Source organism: Hypanus sabinus, chromosome 13, assembly GCF_030144855.1.
Source record: "Hypanus sabinus isolate sHypSab1 chromosome 13, sHypSab1.hap1, whole genome shotgun sequence".
Lineage (NCBI taxonomy): Eukaryota > Metazoa > Chordata > Chondrichthyes > Myliobatiformes > Dasyatidae > Hypanus > Hypanus sabinus.
This window is the reverse complement of record NC_082718.1, coordinates 108,561,948-108,585,016: the sequence shown is the minus strand read 5'-3', so window position 1 is coordinate 108,585,016 and position 23,069 is coordinate 108,561,948. Positions and strand designations below refer to the sequence as shown.

At 43.9% G+C, this 23,069-nt stretch overlaps 1 protein-coding gene across 11 annotated transcripts in view; it reads left to right on the top strand.

The window, feature by feature from the left end:
• The window catches only part of si:ch211-102c2.8 (uncharacterized), a 121,086-nt gene that overhangs the window by 42,213 nt on the left and 55,804 nt on the right, over positions 1–23,069 (top strand). For 7 of the 11 annotated variants that reach the window (XM_059988427.1, XM_059988423.1, XM_059988426.1 and 4 more), the window contains exons 7-15: positions 55–171; positions 1,291–1,539; positions 2,876–2,977; positions 3,674–3,856; positions 5,682–5,813; positions 6,696–6,937; positions 13,593–13,704; positions 17,525–17,611; positions 20,347–20,546. In XM_059988427.1, the coding sequence (XP_059844410.1) occupies positions 55–171; positions 1,291–1,539; positions 2,876–2,977; positions 3,674–3,856; positions 5,682–5,813; positions 6,696–6,937; positions 13,593–13,704; positions 17,525–17,611; positions 20,347–20,546 (1,424 nt within the window). The remainder of the gene's footprint in view (positions 1–54; positions 172–1,290; positions 1,540–2,875; positions 2,978–3,673; positions 3,857–5,681; positions 5,814–6,695; positions 6,938–13,592; positions 13,705–17,524; positions 17,612–20,346; positions 20,547–23,069) is intronic. The other 4 variants (XM_059988425.1, XM_059988424.1, XR_009515482.1 and 1 more) reach the window with 4 other exon arrangements.

The window sequence follows — 23,069 nt, the reverse complement described above, 5'->3', positions numbered from 1 at the left end:
CTCTGCCACTCTGCAGGCTTCTCATCCCTCTCCCTCTCTTTATCCCCACGGTAGCCAGACGGGTCGGAGGTGAGTCAGGAGCCAGGGGCAGCCGAGCTCACAAAACTCCTGGATAGGAACAGCCAGCTGGAAGCGCGGGTCAGGGAGCTGGAGAGGAGCCTGGAATCTGTGGTGAGTCTGGTGATGTGGAGAAAGTCACAGCTGAATTAATGGCCACTATCTCACCGGGTATGTGCGGTGCCAAACCGGCTAAAAAGCAAATCAAAAACACCCAAACACTAACCCCTCCTCCCTACACATGCCCATATCCCTCCATCTTCCTCACATCCATTGCCTATCCAAACATCTCTTAAAAGCCTCCAATGTATTTGTCTCTACCACCACACCAGGTAGTGTATTCCAGGCATCCACCACTCTCTGAGTAAAAAACTTACCCCTCACATCCCCCTTGATCCTTCCACTCCTACACCCCTGTCTGTTTCAGCTGGAATATCTGAACAAGCTGTAAGAAATGAGCACTGTGACTCCTGGCACACACCTACTCACATTCCTGATCGCCGATATCTCCACACTCCTACTTCTGATGTTTTGCCATTTGCTAGAACAAGACATCCCACGGCAAATGCCTGACCTGCTGCTGAGCTCCTCCAGCATTTAGTGTGTGTTGCACTGAGTATTTTGATCATCTTTGGTTTTTCTTTCCGATTTTCAGCGTCTGAAGTTGTTTATTTTCCCCTTGACCCATTAGCTTAATCATGGCCCACTTCCCTGGGCCTGCCCACCAGCTCCCAAGCAAGTCATAGCTCCTGGCTGCTGCAGCTCAGGGCTGGCACCTCACACCATAAGGCATAGGAGCAGAATTAAGCCATTCAGCTCATCGAGTCTGCCCTGCAAATACATCATGGCTGATTTATCTTCCCTCTCAACCTCACTTTTCTGCCTTCTCCCCATAACCTTTTGATACCCTTACTAATCAAGAACCTGTCAACCTCTGCCTCAGATATGCCCAAAGATGTGGCTTCCACAACCACCTGTGGCAATTAATTCCACAGATTCATTGCCTTCTGGCTAAAGAAATTCCTCCTCATCACTGTTATAAAGGAAGTCCTTCTATTCTGAGGCTGTGCCCTCTGGTCCTGGACTTCTCTCACTATGGGAAACATCCGCTGCATGTCCACTCTCGATAGGTTTCAAAGAGATCCCCCCTCATTCTTCTAAACTCCAGCGAGCACATCAACACTTGTGCATCTCCCTCGCCATGAGGTCACACTTTCTCTCCAAACTCGACAGAAGGCCAACCCAAGCTCCTGGCACTTGGATCGTTTCCTCGAGTTCCTGGCACCGCTGGCAGAACGCGACCTGAAGGTCAGCTCTCTGGGGAAGATCCTGTCAGAGAAGGAGCTGGAGAGGCTGAGGTTGATGGAGGCTGTGGTGATGCTGCAGGCACAGAAGGAGGCCCAGCTGTCCACCATGGAGACTCAGAGGAAGGAGCATGTGTGGAGACAGGTGTCAAATGCAGAAGAAGGGCAGCAGAGGCAGGTAATGAGACTCTGGTTACAGTTTAGCCTCACCTTCTTCATATTTGTTCATCCCGTAAGGAGTGGGGGGCAAAGGGGGAGGAGGATGTCCCCAACCTGGCTTCACCTATCACCTTCTTGCTTGTCCTCTTTCCCTTCCACCCGCCTAGTTATTCTAGCATCTTCCCCTTGTTTTCCAGTCCTGATGAAAGGTCTTGGCCCCCAAAACATACCGTCTGGGTAGTCTCCAGCCCCTTGGTATAAACATCGAATTCTCCAACTTCCGGTAATTCCCTCCTTCTCCCTTCCCCCATCCCACTTTCATTCTGCCTCCTCTTCTAGCTGCCTATCATCTCTCTCATGATCCTACTACCCATAGTGCTTTCCCCTTACATTCCTTCTTCTCCTCTCCTGCCTATCCCCTTCCTGTTTCCCCTCCCCCACCCCTTGATCTTTCCTCTGATTGGTTTTTCATCTGGCACCTTCCACCCTCCCCCCACCTTCTTTATAGGGCCCCTGCCCCCTCCTTCTTCAATCCTGATGAAGGGCCTCGGCCCGAAACGTTGACTGTTCGTTTCCACGTATACTGTCTGACCTGCTGAGTTCATCCAGCTTTTGTTCGTGTTACATCAATTGTTTATTTACTTCTATAGATGCTCCCTGACCTGCAGAGTTTCTTCAGTATTTTGCGTGGATTTATTACATTTTTTCCCCTTTGGAATCTCTCTGTGACCTACAACATTGTGGTGAAAGCCTTTATTGACCATCCCTAGTTCAGATTAGTTAAGAACCTACCAGTTTCAGGAGTGAGGGTAAAAGAGTTGCTGTGCTTTTCCATCTGTGACTCTGGTCCACATCAGTGAGGTTAATTCTTAAATGCCCAGTGGAGTAACGCAATAAGCCAAGTGCTCGAGTTGAACTTTAAATCACTGTATTACAGTGGCTCAAGAAGGTTCAGTGCCTCTCAGATGGTATAAATGTGATTGTAGCTTTACTGGAAATGCCATTACAATGAGTAAAAACATGCCCATTAAAAAGTTGTTAATGGTCTTCACTTGGCATTGTGATGTGCCTGGACATTGTGTTTTGTATAAAATGTTTACTTCATTTGTAATGCAGATTGACTTCAAAATGAAACACTCCCTACAATACATTCATACACAATTCTAGACATATCTGCAAGTTATCAGTTCACAGATGGCCCATTTTTATCCTGGGGAAAGACTGAATGAAGACCTGGTATACAAAATAAGGTTACACCATGCCCATTGTTGATAGATTTGAAGTGAGTGGAAGTAGACGGTGAGATGGGAACATTGTGGTGGTGCTGCTGTTATGTTTACTCTTGTCTTTCTGAGGCCCAGCATGAAGAAAGCCTGACCTTGAGAGAACTGGTTTGTCCTCTAGAAGAGGCAATGAAGAAACTGAGTGAGGAACTGAAGCAGGAGGCAAAGACAATGGTGAGCAACATCTTTGTGGCAGGAATACAACCCCCTGAGACGTGAGCACAGTTGTCTGCTGCAAGAAACTGATAACAAGCTCCAGTTGGTGACAATATTTCAGACTACTTTCCTATATTGTCAGTTAGGTAGATTTTTGCTTCTACCACCTGGGGTGAAGTGTGGGGGTGGGGGGGAATACTGTGAGGAAAATGAATTGACTACTCCACGACTTGTTTTTACTGGAGTTCCTCCTTCTCCTGGAGCTCCTCTCTGTACTCAATATGCCCATTTGTAAATCTCTCTTAATGTCCCCCCCCCCCCCCAGCCTGTAATTGCTCATTGGGACTGTATGTCCTCTCCTAAAGTGCTAGTGCAGCAATACTTCAGAAATATAATGTTCCTTCATACCTCATCCATGTGGCCATTTCACACTTGGATGATGATTCTTTACTGTTCTGCATGTTAGCTGCTAGTAACATGAATGATATCAGATCTTTAATCCAATCTAACCTCTATTGACTGGCTGTCTTTCTCTTCTCCACTGAGGTTCTGAGGCTAAATTTCCCTTGATAGGTACCATCATACCTTCGTACCTTCTATAGACAAAATCTTCATATCATACCTTCATTTTAAATTTAAGAACAACTATTTTCAAGCCTGTCAGTGATAGTCATTTGTGGGAGATACTCATGTGGTGTGTGTGTCTCCCCTCAGGTCCAGAATGCCCTGGCCCAGGAATACAAGACATGGGAAGTGGATCGGGAGGAACAGCTCCAACAACAGCAGTTATCCCTGAGAGAGAAGAATGAAGGAGTCATTACTCAGGCAAAGGAGGAATTGGAGAAGGAACAAAGGAATTCACTGGCATTACAAGATAAAATTATTGAGTTGAAGAAGGTTAGCACATAAAAATACAAAGATGAATAGGTAGCCAATCAGTTGAACAATGCAAACCTTATACCCAGTCAGTTTGTGTGGGTCTTAGAAGTAGAGCATCAAAATGTAGTTGGTGTAATGTTTGTTTTGTTCTTCTCTGAGAAATAGATGCTGCAGGTAACTTCAAATTAATCTTCAACTGCAATCTTCTCCTCTTCGAGGAGGCCCTCTCTGATGATGGTGCCTCACTAGAGGAGACCTTCTCTGGAGGAGACAGTTAGTTCAGATCTCCTAACTCTTGCGCAGATAATCTGCTGGAATGTGACTGGTAGAATAGATAGGGCAATTAGTGGATGCAGTGTATTATGATTTCTGGAGGTCTTTTGATTAGGTTCTGCACAGGAAGTTGGTTAACAAGGTTAAGTCACAGGGAATTAGGGATCATACTGACAGGGATTGCAAATTGAACGCTTCACAGAAAACAGTGTGAATTAACAGTAGTTTCTAACTGGGCTGTGACTAGTGGGACTCTAGAAGAACCGATGCTTGGGCCTCAGCTATTCAAAATTAGCTTTAATGGTCATGTGTACATTGAATTATTGAACCATACAGTGAAATGTGTTGTTTGCATCGATGACCAACATAGTTCAGGGATGTTTGATCTTGGGTGGGGTGCAGACCGCAAGTCTCATCATACCTCCAGCACCAATATAGCCTGCCCACAACTACTAACTCTAACCCATACATCTTTGGAATGTGGGAGGAAATCCATGCGGTCACAGGGAAATGTACAAATTCCTCACGGACAATGTCAGGGATCAAATCCTGATCTTCCAGTTGCTGGTGCTGTAAAGTGTGACACTAATCACTCCATTATCATGCTGCCTCCGTGCATATTAATGATTTGGCTGAGGGACCACTCCGCTGATGATCTGAAACTGGGTATTGTAATTTGGAAGAAGGATGTAATGAAGCTTCAAGAGGATATGAACAAGCTGACTGAGTGGGTGAAATATGGAATATGGAACAGAAAGGTAGTGGTTTATTAAGTGGTGAGAGTAAATAGAGGTCATGTTCAAAGTGACTTGGTGTGCTTTAACAGAGGTCACTGAAGGCCGCTAAGGAGGGACAGCACTCAATTTGGAAAGCAGATAGCTTATTAGCTTTTATTATGAGAGAATTTATGATGAGAGTAAGGAAGTTATATTACATTTGTACGAAGACTTGGTGGGACTACATCTGGAGTTTTGTCCACCATTTTTGTCGTCTTACTGAAGGAAGAGCAGATTTGTCTTCTCATAAAAGAATGAGTGGAAATCTCATTGAAACTTGCAAAGTTCTCAAAGGGCTTGACAGATGAAATGCAAGGTGAACTGAGTGGGGAGGAATGTTTCTCCTGCTTGAGAGGTCTAGCGCCGAGTGTTACAGTGCCAGAGTAATTGGTAGGCAGTTTAGTATGAGGTGATGATAAACTTCTTCACTCAATGGATGGTGAACTTTTGGGATTGTCTAATGTGGAGGCCCGTGGTGACTCAGTCAGTGTGTTCATTTGAAACAGAGACCAATAGATCTTTGGGTATCAAAAGGATGTGGAGATAATGCTAGGAAATGGGGCTGAGGTAGATCAGCCATGATGAATGGCAGAGCAGGCTCAAGTGCAAAGAAGGGCAATGTTGCCACAAGGCCTTGGCTCCTTGATAGATTAGGGTGTTAATTGTGACAAGATCATGGCCCAAGTAATTTCCCAGGAAGAGGAACCTATAGGAGTTAGTTCTACAACTAACATAAACACTGACAGTCCATGAGGTCATCCTGCAGTCACTCTCTGTTCTTTTTGCGTTGGCAGAGAATCCAGGAGCTGAAATTCCAGAATCACTCCCTGCAACAGGAGAAGGAACAAGCTGTGGGAGATGTGCGGAGTCAGCTGGCTGCGGAGAAGAATGAGGAGCTGCAGCGGCTCAGGGAGGAGATGGGGCTGGTACGCCAAGGGAACTATGGGCTTTACATCTGCTGGTTGAGTCCCAGATTCTCCGGTACAGGGAAGGGAGTTTCTATAGCAGGCAACATGTGGTTCTGCCACTCTGGTGCCTGAAGCTCTGGGAAGTGGCGGCTGGATCCATTTATTTGAGAAATGGAGAGAAAATCCCTTTTGGTGGTGGAGGTAGTAGAACCAGTAATGTTGGCAGGAGTCCAGACAGTAGTGTGGTGGAGCCCTGGGTAGTGTGATGGCCATGGAAGCAATGGATCTGTGAGGGATGTGGGAGTAGAAAAGGCAGAACTGTGTGAGAATGTATAGGGTAGGGTATGATAGGATAGGGTGGGGTGGTATAAATGGGGAAGGAGGAGTGTGTGAGTAGGGAGGGTGGTATGTGAGATTGGGGAAGGGGTGGATGGAGTGAGTTTATTTGACCTTGTATGAGCCTTGGCTGACTTAAGTCCCATTTGAGTCTCTATGAAAGGGGTTTGGTCCACACAGAGAGTTGTGGGGGTCTGGAATGCACTGCCTCAGAAGGTAGTGGAGGCCAATTCTCTGGATGCTTTCAAGAAGGAGCTAGATAAGTATCTTATGGATAGGGGAATCAAGGGATATGGGGAAAGGCAGGAACCGGGTATTGATAGTAGTTGATCAGCCATGATCTCAAAATGGCGGTGCAGGCTTGAAGGGCCAAATGGTCTACTTCTGCACCTATTGTCTATTGTCTAAGTATCAGAGGGGGTTTCAGCCAGTCAGAGCAACCCGACTCCTGGAGGATGGGATAGTGGGTGGGGGAGGTTATTGTGGCACATTCTCCAATTGTGTGAAATGGATGTGATTTTCATGTTGCCAACCTGAATATAACCCCCCTACCCCCGTGTCCAGGAAAAAGAGCGCGAGGTCAAGAGGTTGCAACAGAAGATAGCACAGACGGAGGGTGAGCTGGCTACCCTGCAGTCCCTGATCAGGGAGGCTACGGAGAGAGAGAGGGAAACCTGGGAGCAGAGGGAACAAACGGAGAGGTACTTTGTGACCGAGATCAGGAAGGAGTGTGAGTGCCTCCATGCAGTGATACGAAACACAAGGGAACTTGCACTGGGGGAGAGTCTACCATCCACTAAACTGAGGTAGGTCATTTGAACATTCTCTGAAAACTCCTGCACCCCTCCCTAAGTGTCTGATCCTCAGGGTTAATGATGGTGAAGGACACACGAGGCAAATTTTGATAGTCGGAGTAAGAATTTACAGATGCTGGAAATCTGAAAGAAAAGCAGAAAATTCTGCAGGCACTCACCAGTTCAGCCTCCATCTGTGGGCAGATAAAGGCTTGATATTTTGGGTCAAGGACCCTTCATGTTAATTGGGAAAGGCCAGAAAGCAAATGTGTTAAGTTGTAGAGAAGAATGACAGAGAACAGATAGGGAGCAAATTGTCCAGCTAACAATGATTTCACAGAGTGACAGTTGGAGATAAAAAAGGTAGACATGGAACATTGGTATAGTCACCTCTATGGTAGAGTGGGAAAAGACCTACAGCAGGACTTGTTCCGATAGACCCTCAGTTTCAGCCTGTCCTTGTCCCACAGAACATGTTTCTTCCTACCATGGCTCTTCTTTCTCCCCTTCCCTCTCCCATCTTGCACCCTCCATGATGTGGGCAGTTTTCAGTTTCTTGGTGCCAACCAGCTCGTCTTAGTGAAAGATATTCTTAATTTCATTCCACATGAGGATAATGTAAGGGCCTTCTGTTCAGAGAGTCACCCACTTCCCTAACACTGTTGCTCTCTGACCATCTCCATCAACCCCAGTCACTTCCTGCAAGGTATAGATAAAGCTTTGGAAACTCCCACTGGCCTCAGCTTTGCTGTGGCTTCCTTGCATAGATGGACCGTTACTTGTATCAGTATCGTTTAGACTCCCTCAATTCTCTCTCTGCTATTGCTACATCAATGACAGAATTTGAAAATTTGCTCCTCATTTCCACCCACTTACTTTTCCATTGTCCATATTTAGCTCTTCCATTTCTTTACGTCTTTACCTCCATCTCAAGGGATTGATTTATGACCAATGCCCAATATAAATCCGACTCCCACAGCCATCTCCACCCTGCTTCCTGTAAAGATGTCATTCCATTCTCCAGTTCTAGTCTCTGTCACGTTTGCTCTGATATCAAAGCTTTCCACACCAATGCCTTAAAGCTGCACTCCTTCATCCTTAAACATAGCTTTCCATCTACCACAGCAGACAGGTTTCTCAACCTTGTCATGTAAAATTTCCACACATCTGTTTGTACCCAGTTTCATCCTGACCAAAATATGCATGTGGCTCACCTTGTCTTCATCTTCCATCCCACCATACCCACAATCAGTGGATCATTTTCCACCACTTCCACCAGTGACACCTTCCCTTCCACTCCATTTTCAACACTCCAAGAGGCTGTTTTCTTCATAGCTCCCTGGTCCACTCTTCAGTCTCCCCAACCACTGCACTTCTCCCCACGCCATAGGAGATGCCACACTTGCTCTCTTGTACCTCTTCTCTAGCTATCATCCACGAATAGTGCTTCCAGGTGAAGCCACAATTCACTTCTACTTCCAGTTAGTATACAGTGTTTGACATTCATGATGTAGCCTCTTCTACATTGGGAAATACAAACACAGACCTTTTGCAGAACACCTCAGTTCGGTCTGACCAAATAGCTTGAGCTTCCAGGTGCCTCTTTACTCCTCTGTCCCATAGCCCCTCTGAGCTCTCTGCTTTTGCCTCTACCTCTGCTCCATAAATGCCCAACATAAGCTTGAGTATCCCATCTTTCAGGTCCTCAAAAACCTAATATTGAATTTAACTCTTTGAGGTAACCACTCCTCCTCTCTCTCTACCAGATGTGACTATTGAGAGAAGTGCCATGACCTCTGTCTAGTTCTGTGATTACTGAACTAAAAAGCCACATAAAGGTACAAGGTTTGTTGATTGGTCACAATAAAAAGAAAAGGTGTGAACTGAAGGGTCTCTGATATGACATTATGTGCCACTTGTAGCTTCTGCCACACCCATTCTCCGTCGCTCAGTCTGTATGCAGAAGCATCTCTATGATCACCCCATTTCTGCTGTGATGTTTGCCATTCTGATCAGCTTGGATCTGTGGATGAACACCTGATCTGATCAATACACTGGGCTGTAGTGAAGATGCCCACACACAAACCCTTTCACTCTCCCGTTCATTTTCCTTTCCCCACTATCCCAGCCTTTTCTCCAGCTAGACCATGGCTTTCACATACAAATTTAAAGTTCTGTAAAGGCTGAGTTCCATCCCAATGGGCAGCATGACAATAAGTTTTCAGTAGTGAGCTGTGCATACAGCTCCCAACATGCCTGAGCTGCTGTACAAAATGCCAGTATCTTACCCAATTTCACAGAATTTCTTCAGGAGATCCATGTGGGTCTCAGCACTCATTGCAGTACTGTTTAGAGCACCCAAGGATTGAACTAGGATAAAAACCAACTCTGAAGGATATCTTTCAACTAAAAACAGTGAGTTGTAGTTTGTAGGTGTGACCAGGCCAACCATTAACACAGGAGGGCATCTGCTGCAGGCCAGCAGTTAAAGCCCTTGTGATTGCAGATATGTAGTTGTCTCCTGTGAAAAGTGCTGCTTGGGTAAATCATGCTTTTTATATGATGAACTTGAGAAGGCAGTAGCCAATCAGAAATGTGTTTTTTCATCCTTCCCAATTAGCTTCAATGAAGATAAAATCTATGTGAAATATAAATGGGCTGCCTACCTGCTATTGCATGTTGGTGCTAAGATGTACCTCACTGTCTTTAATGTACCACACTTACTGAGTGGCAATAAAGGACTGAAGAGGAGAGAGACACGGTATGTTGGGGGGAGGTGTCTAAAAAAAGAACCATTAGCTGCATGTGATATGATCTGCACGATCTCCCTGTTGAGCTGAAAAAAACAAATGCTATTAATGTAAAAGCAAAATAAATTTCGAAGTACAGGACACTTGAGATTGAACAAATCTACAGAATTCCAAGAGAAGCTCTGAAGATCACTGAATCAACAGAAAATACAGGGATCCAATCTCAGAGCCGCCTCAGGAGAGAACGCTTTCAGAAGTTTTGCATAATAAACTGAGATATTTTTGAAAGTTTCTGCCATCATTTAATTTGACTTCAAAGTTTGCAGCTATTTGAGGCTGGGTACGTGGAGGGTGGTTGAATGCTAAGATGTGCATCTGAACATCGAAGTTTAATTCAGACCTTTGCTCTAGTTTGCAAGGTATCATGTGAATAGTGGTGACGGTCAAGGTCCAAAAGTTCAAATTAAATTTATTATTAAAGTACATTTATGTCACCAGAGAACCCTAAGATTAATTTTCTTGTGGACATACTTAATATATCCATAATAGAATAGGAACCATAATAAAATCAATGAAAGAATGTACCAACGTGGGTGTTCAAAAGTGTGTAAAAGATAAGATTATGCAATACAAAAATAAATAATAATAATAAATGAATAAGCAATAAATATTGAGAACATGAGATTAAGAGTCCTTGAAAGTGAATCCATAGGTCAGGGGTCAGCAACCTTTACCACTGAAAGAGCCACTTGGACCCGTTTCCCACAGAAAAGAAAACACTGGGAGCCGCAAAACCCGTTTGACATTTAAAATGAAATAACACCGCATACAACGTTTTGTTTTGCCTTTATGCTATGTATAAACAAACTATAATGTGTTGCATTTATGAAATTGATGAACTCCTGCAGAGAAAATGAAATTACATTTCTGCATGCAACAAAAACATTTTGAACTCCGAAAAAAAGACGTTGGGTTGAAGGTTACTTTTAAGTAAAATACTCAACGTCTATTTGGGTCCTTCTTGTATTTATGAAAAATGCCAAACTTAAATTTGCCGCCAGCAGCAAACCAAAAATAACGTCAGCCAGCTGTCAACCTGAAAAATAAAAGGACTATTTCACTGAACGATGAAAACATATGAATATACGTAAAATAATAGGCAATTAAAATATTTATCATACTTGTTCAGGTTGACTCACACCTGACAATGCAGTCGTATTCAGTAGGGATGGATCGATGCTTAGGGGAGTGACCGGGAAGGATAATGTGTTTTTTTCCTCTCTGAACTCACAGAAGAGTTTCCCAAATGATGTTTGCATTGCGATGATTGCAGAATGTAAATACTCCGAATTTATCATGTCGTGACCTTGTTTGAACTCTCTCAAATTGGGGAAGTGAGACAATGTGCCTTTCTGTAAATCTCTGGCAAGCAACGTCAACTTGCGCTCGAATGCCAAAACATCCTCCAACATGTGCAGGGCTGTACGTCCTTACCCCGTTGAAGAGCTGTGTTCAGCGTGTTCAGGTGCGCTGTCATGTCTACCATGAAGTGTAGCTTTTCCAGCCACTCTGGCTGTTCCAGCTCAGGAAAGTTGAGCCCTTTGCTGCCCAGGAAAGTTTTCACTTCTTCCAGACACGCGACAAAGCGTTTCAGCACCTCCCCTTTGGACAGCCACCGGACTTTGTTGTGCAGCAGGAGATCAGAATATGCGCTTTCCAGCTCGTCCAGTAACAAACGGAATTGACGGTGATTTAAACTTTTTGCCATTATTTTATTGACAATCTGAATGACAACATCCATTACTTCTGTGCATTCCGGAGGAAATGTTTGAGCGCACAGTGCCTCTTGGTGCAAGATGCAGTGAAAAGTCAGCAGCTTTCTGTCCAGCGACTTCTGCAGTAAAGCCACAAATCCCTTGTGCGTTCCCGTCATATTCGGTGCCCCATCAGTAGCTACTGACACCAGATGGGTGGTCTTTATTCCTTTGGCTCTTAAACAATTCAAGACAGCCTCACAGATGTCCTCCCCCCATGTTTGGTCTTTTAGAGGTATCAACTCAATCAGTTCTTCCTGTGGCCCGGCAGAGTTTACATACCGGCAGAACAACGCTATTTGTTCAATATCACCTTTGTCTTTAGACTCGTCACAGGCAATCGAGTAGGCCACAGCTGAATTGATGTCTTTAATTTGCTGTCTTGTGATGTCTTCTGCCATTTTTATGGTTCTGTCTTTGACAGTCTTTGCAGAGAGGGGCATATCCCTGATTTTCTGCACAATTTCACTCTTGTTTTTAAAGTCCGTGAATAGATGTTCTGAAATCTTAATGAAAGATTCTTTTATATATTCACCATCTGTAAACTGCTTCCCGTGCCTGACTATTTCCTGAGTGGCAATATAACTGGCGTATGTCGTTGATTTTCCAGACTTCATCCATTTCTGGAAATGATTTTTGCTCAGATCAACCTTCCGCATCAGTTCCGAAACGGCTTTTTTTCTCTCATCTCCATCCGGATATTTTTGAGCAAAGGCTGCGCGTTTATTCTGGAAATGCCTTGCGACATTTGACTTTTTGTTGTTTGCTAGTTTCTCATTGCATATTAAGCATACCGGTAAACCAGTCTCGTCAACAGTGAAAGCAAATGAATCTGTCCACGTATCATTAAACGTTCTGTTTTCTTCAGTCACTTTTCTTTTTTTAGAATTCTCCATAGTTGGCTTACCTTGGATCGAAAAATTAAAGAAATCGCGCACTGGCGGGTGTCAGGTATTGGCAGTGGTGACGTATATTAATAGCGATAAAAACACGTTGTAGCGGTGTGCTCACGCAGTCAGTAAACTGCAGTCGAATAACTTTATTCGAACTAAACAGCCTTGCTTTTAAGCCTCCCTCAACCCAGCCCCCATGGACGCAGATGCTGCAAAAGACGCGTACTCACAAACCCCCGTAGGCTATCTCCCTTAGCCTGAATGCTGGCTAATTGTGAGCCGTTTCGGATGTGCCAGGAAATGTGTCGCCACACTTAGATTGTACAAGATCACCATAATCTTCAAATTTAGAATTACATTTCAAAAGCTAACAAACTAACATAAAATACATTTTAATTAAATACTGACCAATTATTTCCCAAAGCCACAGGGAGCCGCAGCACAGAGGTGAAAGAGCCACAAATGGCTCGGGAGCCGCAGGTTGCCGACCCCCGCCATAGGTAGTGGGAACATTTCAACTAAAGTGCAAATGAAGTTATCCCCTTGGTTCAAAAGCCTGACGGTTGAAGGTAAAAACTGTTCCTGACTCTAGTTTGACTCAAAGTGACATTTACAGGACGCTGTGCAGGGCTATCAGTTTATGCTGGCTGTCTGATAGTTTTTATTATATGGAACTATAACTGTAAGACTTTTCTCACCACATTATTGGAATGCTCCAGTCCCAGAAACAGCATAGAAGGGAAAGCTATCTTCTTTTCCTATCAATCCCTAGTCCATTCTGCTGCAGTATGCTGGGTTCTGATGACGGCTGGCTCTTGTCCTAGGTGTAGACCGTTTAGAAGACCAAGATAACCCACTGAGGCAGAGGGTATATGTTCTTTTCTTTTGCCTGTTTTCTAATGGTTGGTTCTCTACTGGATCAGCAGCCAAAGTAGACAATGCTATGGTTACAATGAATACTGATGAAGCAGCGTGAAGATGGAAGAGAAGCCCAGATCAGGGTTAAAAATATCTCTATCTCACTGTTCACCTTCCAGTCGTCGGTGTTGTCTTTTGTCGTTTTCATGTTCCCAGACCTGCTTTCAAAACCTTGGCAAATAAAACTGGCTGATAAAAGAAGTTTCTTGGTTTCTCCTCCCACCCACACGTCACCAGGGGTTGCTTGGAAGAAAATCATCCCTGCAAACCATTAATTCTTGTTGTTTTTCAGAAGCCCATCGCAGATGACACTGCAGGAAGCTCTTCACACACTGCACAGAGTGGGTGAGGATATACATAGACTTGTGAAGGACCTGCGTCAGGAATTGGAGACCCAGCAGCAGGTAGGTTGTTATTCCCAGAGGGGCAAAGTACTGGATGCCCAAATTAAATTTATGTGGTGGAAAATAGGTTGGTTGCTTCAGGCGTGGAATTTTGGACTGAATTCTGTTCGGAGGTTTAATCACACCATTTGTGTCATTCAAATGAACTTAATTGACCAAGTAATGTTAGAGTTGGTGATTCATTTTTTTAAAGGTTATTTTAAAAATGCCACAGTAGTGTAGCAGTTGGCTCGACACTATTACCGCTCAGGGCATTATGGAGTTCAGAGTTCAGTTCTGGTACCATTCTGTAGGGAGTCTCTGTAATTACCTCCTGTGGAATCAAAGGTTTCAAAGGTACATTTAATGTCAGAGAAATGTATACAACATACAGCCTGAAATGCTTTTTCTTTGCAACCATCCATGAAAACAGGAGTGTCCCCAAAGAATGAATGACAGTTAAATGTTAGAACCCTAAAGTCTCTACCAGCGCTCCTCCCTTCCATGCATAAGTGACAGCAAGCAACAATCCCCCCTTCCCCCACTGGCAAAAAAAAACGTCGGCACCCACCATCGAGCACTCAAGCATGTGCAAAGCAACAGCAAAGTCTCAGACTTGCAGTACCCCAAAGACTTCATTATTCACCAGTATTCAACATACCACAGGCTCTCTCTCTCTCTCTCTCCCTAATAGGGGAGAAAGAGATGTCTCCATTGCACAATAAGAGGAGAGACATAAACAGCTCACTGGTTTATGATGTTAAAAGTCTGTTGCGTCACTTTTTCCGAGCTCTGTGCCCAAAGATCTTGGGTCTCTGGGCACACAGCTTTAGATCTTCCATCTCCCGTGACACAGCGCTCTCCTGCCCAGACGCCGACCTTCGATCCCGTCTCCAGAGCCACGAGATCTCGGCCCTCCGAAGGCGAGCTGAGCTCTCAGGCCGAGCCCTTGGCGTGCCGAACAACGGCCAGTCGTGAAACGCCAAGAGCGGGTCCCATTCCCGCAGAGAACCATAGTCCGCATGTAACTCCAGGTCAGGGTCCCGTGACACAGCACTCTCCTGCCCAGATGCCGAACAACGGCCAGTCGTGAAACGCCAAGAGCGGGTCCCATTCCCGCAGAGAACCATAGTCCGCATGTAACTCCAGGTCAGGGTCCCGTGACACAGCGCTCTCCTGCCCAGATGCCGAACAACGGCCAGTCGTGAAACGCCAAGAGCGGGTCCCATTCCCGCAGAGAACCATAGTCCGCATGTAACTCCAGGTCAGGGTCCCGTGACACAGCGCTCTCCTGCCCAGATGCCGAACAACGGCCAGTCGTGAAACGCCAAAAGCGGGTCCCATTCCCGCAGAGAACCATAGTCCGCATGTAACTCCAGGTCAGGGTCCCGTGACACAGCGCTCTCCTGCCCAGATGCCGAACAACGGCCAGTCGTGAAACGCCAAGAGCGGGTCCCATTCCCGCAGAGAACCATAGTCTGCATGTAACTCCAGGTCAGGGTCCCGTGACACAGCGCTCTCCTGCCCAGATGCCGAACAACGGCCAGTCGTGAAACGCCAAGAGCGGGTCCCATTCCCGCAGAGAACCATAGTCCGCATGTAACTCCAGGTCAGGGTCCCGTGACACAGCGCTCTCCTGCCCAGATGCCGAACAACGGCCAGTCGTGAAACGCCAAGAGCGGGTCCCATTCCCGCAGAGAACCATAGTCCGCATGTAACTCCAGGTCAGGGTCCCGTGACACAGCGCTCTCCTGCCCAGATGCCAAACAACGGCCAGTCGTGAAACGCCAAGAGCGGGTCCCATTCCCGCAGAGAACCATAGTCCGCATGTAACTCCAGGTCAGGGTCTTTAAAAGAACCCTGAAAGGGAAACATAGAAATGTTGAAGATGGAAATAGAGCCGTTTCTGAAGATGCAAGCAAAGGAGTCACCGTTAGGCGCACGGGTTTTCTCCAGTTCCCTCACATATGTTGAAAGATGAATTGGGTGGGTTAATTGGTCATTGGAAAACTAACCTGTGATGAGGTTATATAGGTTGCTGTGGTGGCATGGCTCAAAGGGCCGGAAGGACCTACTCTGCATTATGTCACTAAAGAAAAGGGAATCTGTTGCAGTGAGCACATTTCTCTGCCCATACGATCTAAAATACACAAACATAAATGAGTGCCAGGACTAGGTTGGGATAGGAAGAAATGCTGTAGTAAATTTTACCTGTGCACAATGCAAAATGGATGATAATGAGTCAGCATTTTTTACACCCTTCCATTGTGGAAATGGAAATGGCTGATTTGCATGAGACCAGTTTAAGCAACTGTATTCAATTGCATTGGTTGTTCATTATAACACACCTCTTCTGTTCCAATTTAATGTACAATTAATACACAACTGAATGAGCTGTTTGTACACAAGCCGTATGTACTGAAAAAGTTAGGGATGAAAATTATCTGTTGTTGAACACATCAACAGGGAGAAAAGCAGTAAACTTCCTAAATCTTGACAAAAATACCACTGACCCAAGAGAAACTCAAACAGAGTGTAATATTGGGTTTCCAAAAACTATTAGTTCCACACATGAATTTCTCCCTACCCCATGGAATTTTTATAACCATTGTTCCAATGTAAAGGATTTGGAGAAAGAATCACTTTGCAGAAAGAGGTTTGCAATTATGCTATGATACTGCACAACAATGATCAGCTAATTGCTTTTTGTTGAGGTTGACAGATTATTATTGTCCCAGATATAGGGTCATCTTCAATACAATTTCATTAACCAGTATTAACATCTATGATTAATATTTCTGCAAATTAACCCAGATTACTTCCAGTTATCTATTAATGGGGCACATTAATACTAGTCTTTCGCAAAATTTGCTAGACTACAGTTAGCAGATGTTGGTGCAATGTTGTTCTACACTGCCCCTGGCATAAGAACTTGTACACATTCCACCTCCCACTATTTGGAGATGCCAACCCAGCTAATGAAACCATTGAAGAGAGATTAGGTGCGTGACAGAGGAGAATTGCAAACCATACTCCTCAGCCAACCAAACTGCTTATGGATGCAGGGAGAGATGTGGTGAGAAGGGAGAGAGAAATAGAGGTTAGGAGGAAGTAAGGGTGGAAGTAGACCCAAAGGTTACAGGGAAATAGAGATGGAGAGAAAGAGCTTAAGGGAAAGAAGAGGAGTTCTATTCTGATGCCGATCTGTAAGGAGCCTTTGTACGTTCCTCCCTTTTTGGTTTTCTGGTTTCCTCACCCCATCAGCCTCACTCTCCCATATGTGGATGTGGAGACTAAGGGATATAAAGACCCTAACTAGACTTTGCTCCTCCCTTCTTTCCCTTGCAGTTTCTCATCTCATTTAAAAAAAAACTCTCAGTATGCAAACTTATTGTGACTACACCCAAAATAATTGACTATTTGGACACATAATGGAACATAGGAAATCCAGGACGTGCAGTGATTAGCTGACAATAGGGCAGAAGTTAAAGCATTAGGGAGTGACAAACTCATGGATGGATTTGAAGACAATGATGTAAGGATTTCCATCAAGCCATTCAAAACAGCAATATTGCTCTTTAACAGGCCAATTAAAACAATGTAATTGTTCTAATTGGTTGACAGCTGTGTGTGCCAAGCAAATTTATACTTCTGCTTGAAGAGGCAAATTAAGATACTCATGCATCAAAAGTACTGAAACTGTGTTGCAAAGGAGGTCCAATGAGGATATGGACCCTGGGTGATGGAGTACTTAATACCTTTAGTTGTTCAGTAAAGTCATTGTGTTAATCATCAACTCATCAAAGTATTGCAGACCAATTTTATTCTTTTTGGTCTTTAGGAACAAGACCTCAAACAGCAACAAGGAGAACAGTTTTCATTGGATAAAGGAAAGGCTCTGGCTGCCTTGGAGGACAGGTTGATCCAGGTAACTCTATCCATTTTTCAGCTCTGAGTTATTCTTCAATTTCATGAATGATGAGGTATTTCAGAAGAGAGTAGAATATAACTTTAACACAACTTCTTCTGTGATTGGCCTGAGTTCTTGAAAGTGCTGTAAAAGAAAACAAAGACCTCACAATTATATAGTACCCTTCATGATCTTGCAGTGTCCCCAAGTTCTTTTGCAAAGTTATCAGTTTTATAGTGTAGAAAATTTGGTACCCAAGGTCCAGAGGACAATCAGGTAATAACAAATATATTTGCTTTCATCGGCACTGGCTGATATGAAAATATTGATCAGAATACTGGCAGAAATGTTCTATTCTTTGCTTTCACATACACCTGAGGAGTTTCACTTCTCAACTGAGAGATGACACTTTCACGGAGTGCAACACTGGAAGTGCCTACAGTGATCTTGTGCACAAGTGTGTGGAACCAGCTTGAACCCATGTCCTACTGATTCACGGTTACATGGTAGTGGTACTAACACATACAGCACATTACTGGCCCTTCGGCTCATGATGTTGTGCTGACCTTTTAACCTACTCTAAGATCCATATAACCCTTCCCTCCACATAGCCTTCCATTCCTATTATTCATCAAGGACTTCCCCTACCTCCTCCAACTCCAGACATGTTTCCTCTTCAATCCCTAATTGGTCCTACCTCAACTCTTGTTATCCTCCTGCTCTTCATGTACGTGTTGAATGCCTTAGGGCTTTCCTTAATTCTACTTGCCAAGGTCTTCTCTTGTTCCCTTCTAGCTCTCCAAAGTCCCTTCTTAAGCTCCTACCAGACTACCTTGTAACCTTCTAGAGCCCTGCCTGATCCTTGCTTCTGAAGCCTCAAGTATGTTATCTTCCTCGTGTCTAGACCTTTGCACATCTCGTCAACTATGGTTTCTTCACCCTGATATCCTTTGCTACAGAGATACAGGATCTGACATAACTGGACTGAATGGTAAAGCAGAAATGGAATGCTTGAATGGTTACTCTTGCTCCTAAAATGTGATGTCCTCCTACCAGGATATTTGTGGAAGTTGGGAAAGAAGGAACTCTGAGGTAGTAATCTCTGGATTACTTCTGTGCCACACACTGTGACTGCAGAAATGGGAGAGTACAGATTAATCTGTAGCTGGAGAGTAAAATTTACATTCCAGGGACATGGTGGTACACAATACTACAACATAATGTCCCTGTTCAAAAACACAATGCCTTGACTGATGAAGACTGATGCTAAACCTTCTCCTCCACTCTGTCTCAACGCATGGCTACTTTCAACAAATTGCACACTTACATTCCCATGTCCCTCTGTACCACCACACTCAACAGTGCCCTGCCATTCACTGTACAAGGCCTAACCTCGGCTGACTGCTCTAAATGCATCCCCTTACACTTATCTGAGTTGATATTCATTTTCTATACCTCATTCTATCTCCCTACCTGGTCAAGATCACTTTGCAATTCATTGCAACTTGCTTCAATATCAACAAGATCTTCTAATTTAGTATCACCAGCAAACTTGCTGATTGTGCCATATACTTTCACATGTCATTTTTTTTACTTAAACAATGAATAACAGAGGTACTAACACTGACCTCAGGCCTCCAGATGGAGAACTGACCTTCAACCCATCACCCTCTGCTTCCTATCATCAAAGCAATTCTAATTCATCTCAGTAGCTCCCTCTGTCTGGGTAAATGCACTTCGACAGAGTCTTAGAGAAAGGTCTACTCTTGCTGTTAGGGTGGGATGAGTTTGCCAGCAGGTAGAAAGCTATGTAAAAGTGCTAAAAGGAAGAAAAGCAGAAATGGAAAGAAGAAAATTAATGTTTGAAAGGCAAATAAAACAGAAGATAGGAAATAGACTAAAGGGTTTTGGTTATGTGTAGCTAAATGTGATGCATTATCTTGACTAAGTTAAATGAACTGGGGCACTTACGGGTATTTGAAAGTATAGTGGAGTATTAGGATCTTATGAATAAAATGGTTGAGTAACTAAGGGTAGACAACCTGAATAACAAAGTGCTCAGGGTAAGATGAAGCAAAAAAAAAGGCTAATGTCAGACTTTCAGAGTTGGACGTAGCATTTGGGTCAAAAAGTGAATTGAATGTATGTGAATGTGAAAGAATTGACATGGAAAGCTGTTAAGAGAATATACAGTAATAAGGGGGCTACTGAATGGTAAGGAAGAACAGGACTTTAGAGTGCTTGTCCACAGGGCCTTAAATGCAACAAAAACCATACCAGAAAATTTCTTTTAGAAGGAAGGGTATACTAGAACTAGTTTGAAGTATCTTATAATCAGCTCAGTAGTTTTGGAGATCTACAGCTCAATGGCTGAAAGTGTGATAAAGACAGAAACCCTCTCCACATTTAAACTGTATTTAGATGTGTACTTGAAGAGTCATAATTTACAGGAACTGGGGGTTGAATGTGGGATTAGGCTGAACAAATGCTGCTTCCTCTTGACTGGCCTCTACCAAAACCTTGCAGGGAATTAAGTATCAGACATGGTTGTAATAACCATTTTCTGTCTTTTACCTCTGTTAGTCAAGTCTCCTACCACTGAAGGGGAGCTACTTCAACTCAGAACTGGGAAACATCACATACAGTATCCCCGGGAGATAGATATGAGCTCATAAGCTGGTGCTGAACATGCTGCCAAACTGAGGCATCTATGACTAGGATAGTATCATAGTTCTATGTTGTCCATTGTATAGAATCACACTGAAGACAGCAGGTTGAAGAATTCACCAATGAAGGAGTCTGGGAGTGAAGAGGATCACACACTGCAGCAGCAGATTTTGGAGAAGGGCACCAAGTTACAAACAGTCCAAAGGAACAGGGCCAAGTGGAAAGATGAGACTGTCTGCAAGCTCACCCACAATTTCAGGGAAGAATTGAATGAAGAATATGACAAGTATGTAACATGACCTTAAATGTGGGCAAGTACGCAATAGAAATAAAAGAAATGGGAGCAGGTAGCAGGAATCTGCTTTTTAAGCCTGCTCTGCCATTCAATAAGATGACTGATCCAACATTACTTTCCCATTCTCTCTCCATCACCCTTCATTGCTTTCTCATTTAAATGTCTAGCAGTTTGAACCTTGAACATACACATGGTTCCATCTCCATAGCACTTGGGGACAGAGAACTACAGTCAGAATTCTGAGAAATTTGCCTTAACTGATAAACCTTTTTTCTGTAAACATGCTGTCCAGTTCTGCCATTATATCCTCTGAACATTCACCCTGTCAGTCCATTTCAGAACAAGTTATTTAAATAAGATCACCTCTCATTCTATATATATGTGTGTAGGCCTCTGTTAGTCTCGCTAGACCATGGATTTGCGCCTTGGAAAGTTTTCAGGGTGCAAGCCTGGGCAAGGTTGTATGGAAGACTGTCAGCTGCCCAAGCTGGAAGTCTCCCCTCTCGACAGCACCAATGTTGTCCAAGGGAAGGGCATTAGGACCCATACAACTTGGCACCGGTGTCATCACAGAGCAATGTGTGGTTAAGTGCCTTGCTCAAGGACACACAGAGCCTCAGCCAAGGCTCGAACTAGCAATCTTCACATCACTAGATGAACGCCTTAACCACTTGGCCATGTGCCAACATTACACGTACACATATGCACGCGCACGCACACACACACACACACACACACACACACACACCCCACCTACCTCCCTCCCTCCAGGTGCAGTCCCGCCATAATGGAAAGCTGCACCAAAACTCCCTACTTTTATATTCCATACCATAAGACCAAAAATTATAGGAACAGAATTAGGCCATTTGGCCCATCGAATCTCTCCGCCATTTCAAAATGGCTGATCCATTCCCTCTTAGCCCCACTCTCCAGCCTTCTCCCTGTAACCCTTCATGTCCTGACTGATCAAGAATCTACCAATCTCTACCTTAAATATATCCAATGACTTGGTCTCCATGGCTGTCTGTGGCAACAAATTCCACAGATTTACCACACTCCTCCTCATCTCTGTTCGAAATGGACGTCCTCTATTCTGAGGCTGTAGCCTCTGGACCTAGACTTCACCCCCCATAGGAAACATCCTCTCTAAATTCACTCTATTGAGGCATTTCAACATTTGATAGGTTTTAATGAGATCCCCCTCATTTTTCTGAATTTCAGTGGGTACAAGCCCAGAACCATCAATCAGTTCTCGTATGGTAACCCTTTCATTTCTGGAAGCAGTCTCATGAACTTCCTTACTTAGATAAGGGTTCCAAAACTGCTCACAATTACCAGTGCCTTATAAAGCCTTTACATTACATCCTTACTTCTATATTCTAGTGCTCTCAAAATGAATGCTAACATTGCATTTGCCTTCCACACTGCCAACTCAACCTGCAAATTAACCATTAGGGAATCCTGCATGAGGACTTCCAAGTTCCTTTTAACCTTGAATTTTTGAACTTTTTTTTGCATTTAAAAAATAGTCTGTGCTTTTACTTCTACTGAAGTGCATGACCATACATTTCCTGATGCTGTATTCCATCTGCCACTTCTTTGCCCATTCTCCTAATCTGTCTAAGTCCATCTGTAGTCTCCCCGTTTCAACACTATGCCGATCTTCTACCTATCTTCAAATCGTCTGCAAACTTGGCCACAAAGCCATCAATTCTGTCATCCAAATCATTGACATACTGTATAACATAAAAAGAAGCAATACCAATACAGACACTTGTGGAACACCACTAGTCACTGGCAACCAACCAGCAAAAGCTCCCTTCATTCCCACTCTTTGCCTCCTGCCAATCAGCCAATGCTCTACCCACGCTTGTATCTTTCCTCTAATACCATGGGCTCTTAACTTGTTAAGCACCCTCATGTGCAGCACCTTACTGCACATGAAAATCCAACTTTTTGAAAATCCAACTATACAACATCTACTGATACTCCTTTGTCCATCCTGTTTGTTATTTCTTCAAAGAATTCTAACTGATTTGTCAGGCAAGATTTTGTTTGAAGGGAACCATGCTGGCTTTGTCCTACTTTTTCATGTGCCTCCAAGTTCCTCGAAACCACGTTTTTACCTCTTGCAATAAAAATCAGCATGTCTTTGGCTTTTTTACTTGCTTACTGAACCTAATTTCTTTTCATTTTGTGTACTTAGATCTCTTTGTGTTGCACTATTTGTCATCTTACTCCATGCAAATAATTTGCTTTTACAACCTTCCTTCCAAAATGGACAATGGCACATTTTCTCTCTTTAGATTCCACCTGTCAACTTCTTGGCCACTCACTGAATATGTCCTTCGCAAGATCTTGGGGCTGCCCTCACAATTTGCCAAGCTACTGACTGGATTCTTATTTTGTGCAGTAACCCTTTATGTCAGGGGTTCTTAACAGGGGATCTGTGGATAGATTCCAGGGATCTGTGAATTTGGATGGGGAAAAAATTTACATCTTAATTTTGACTAA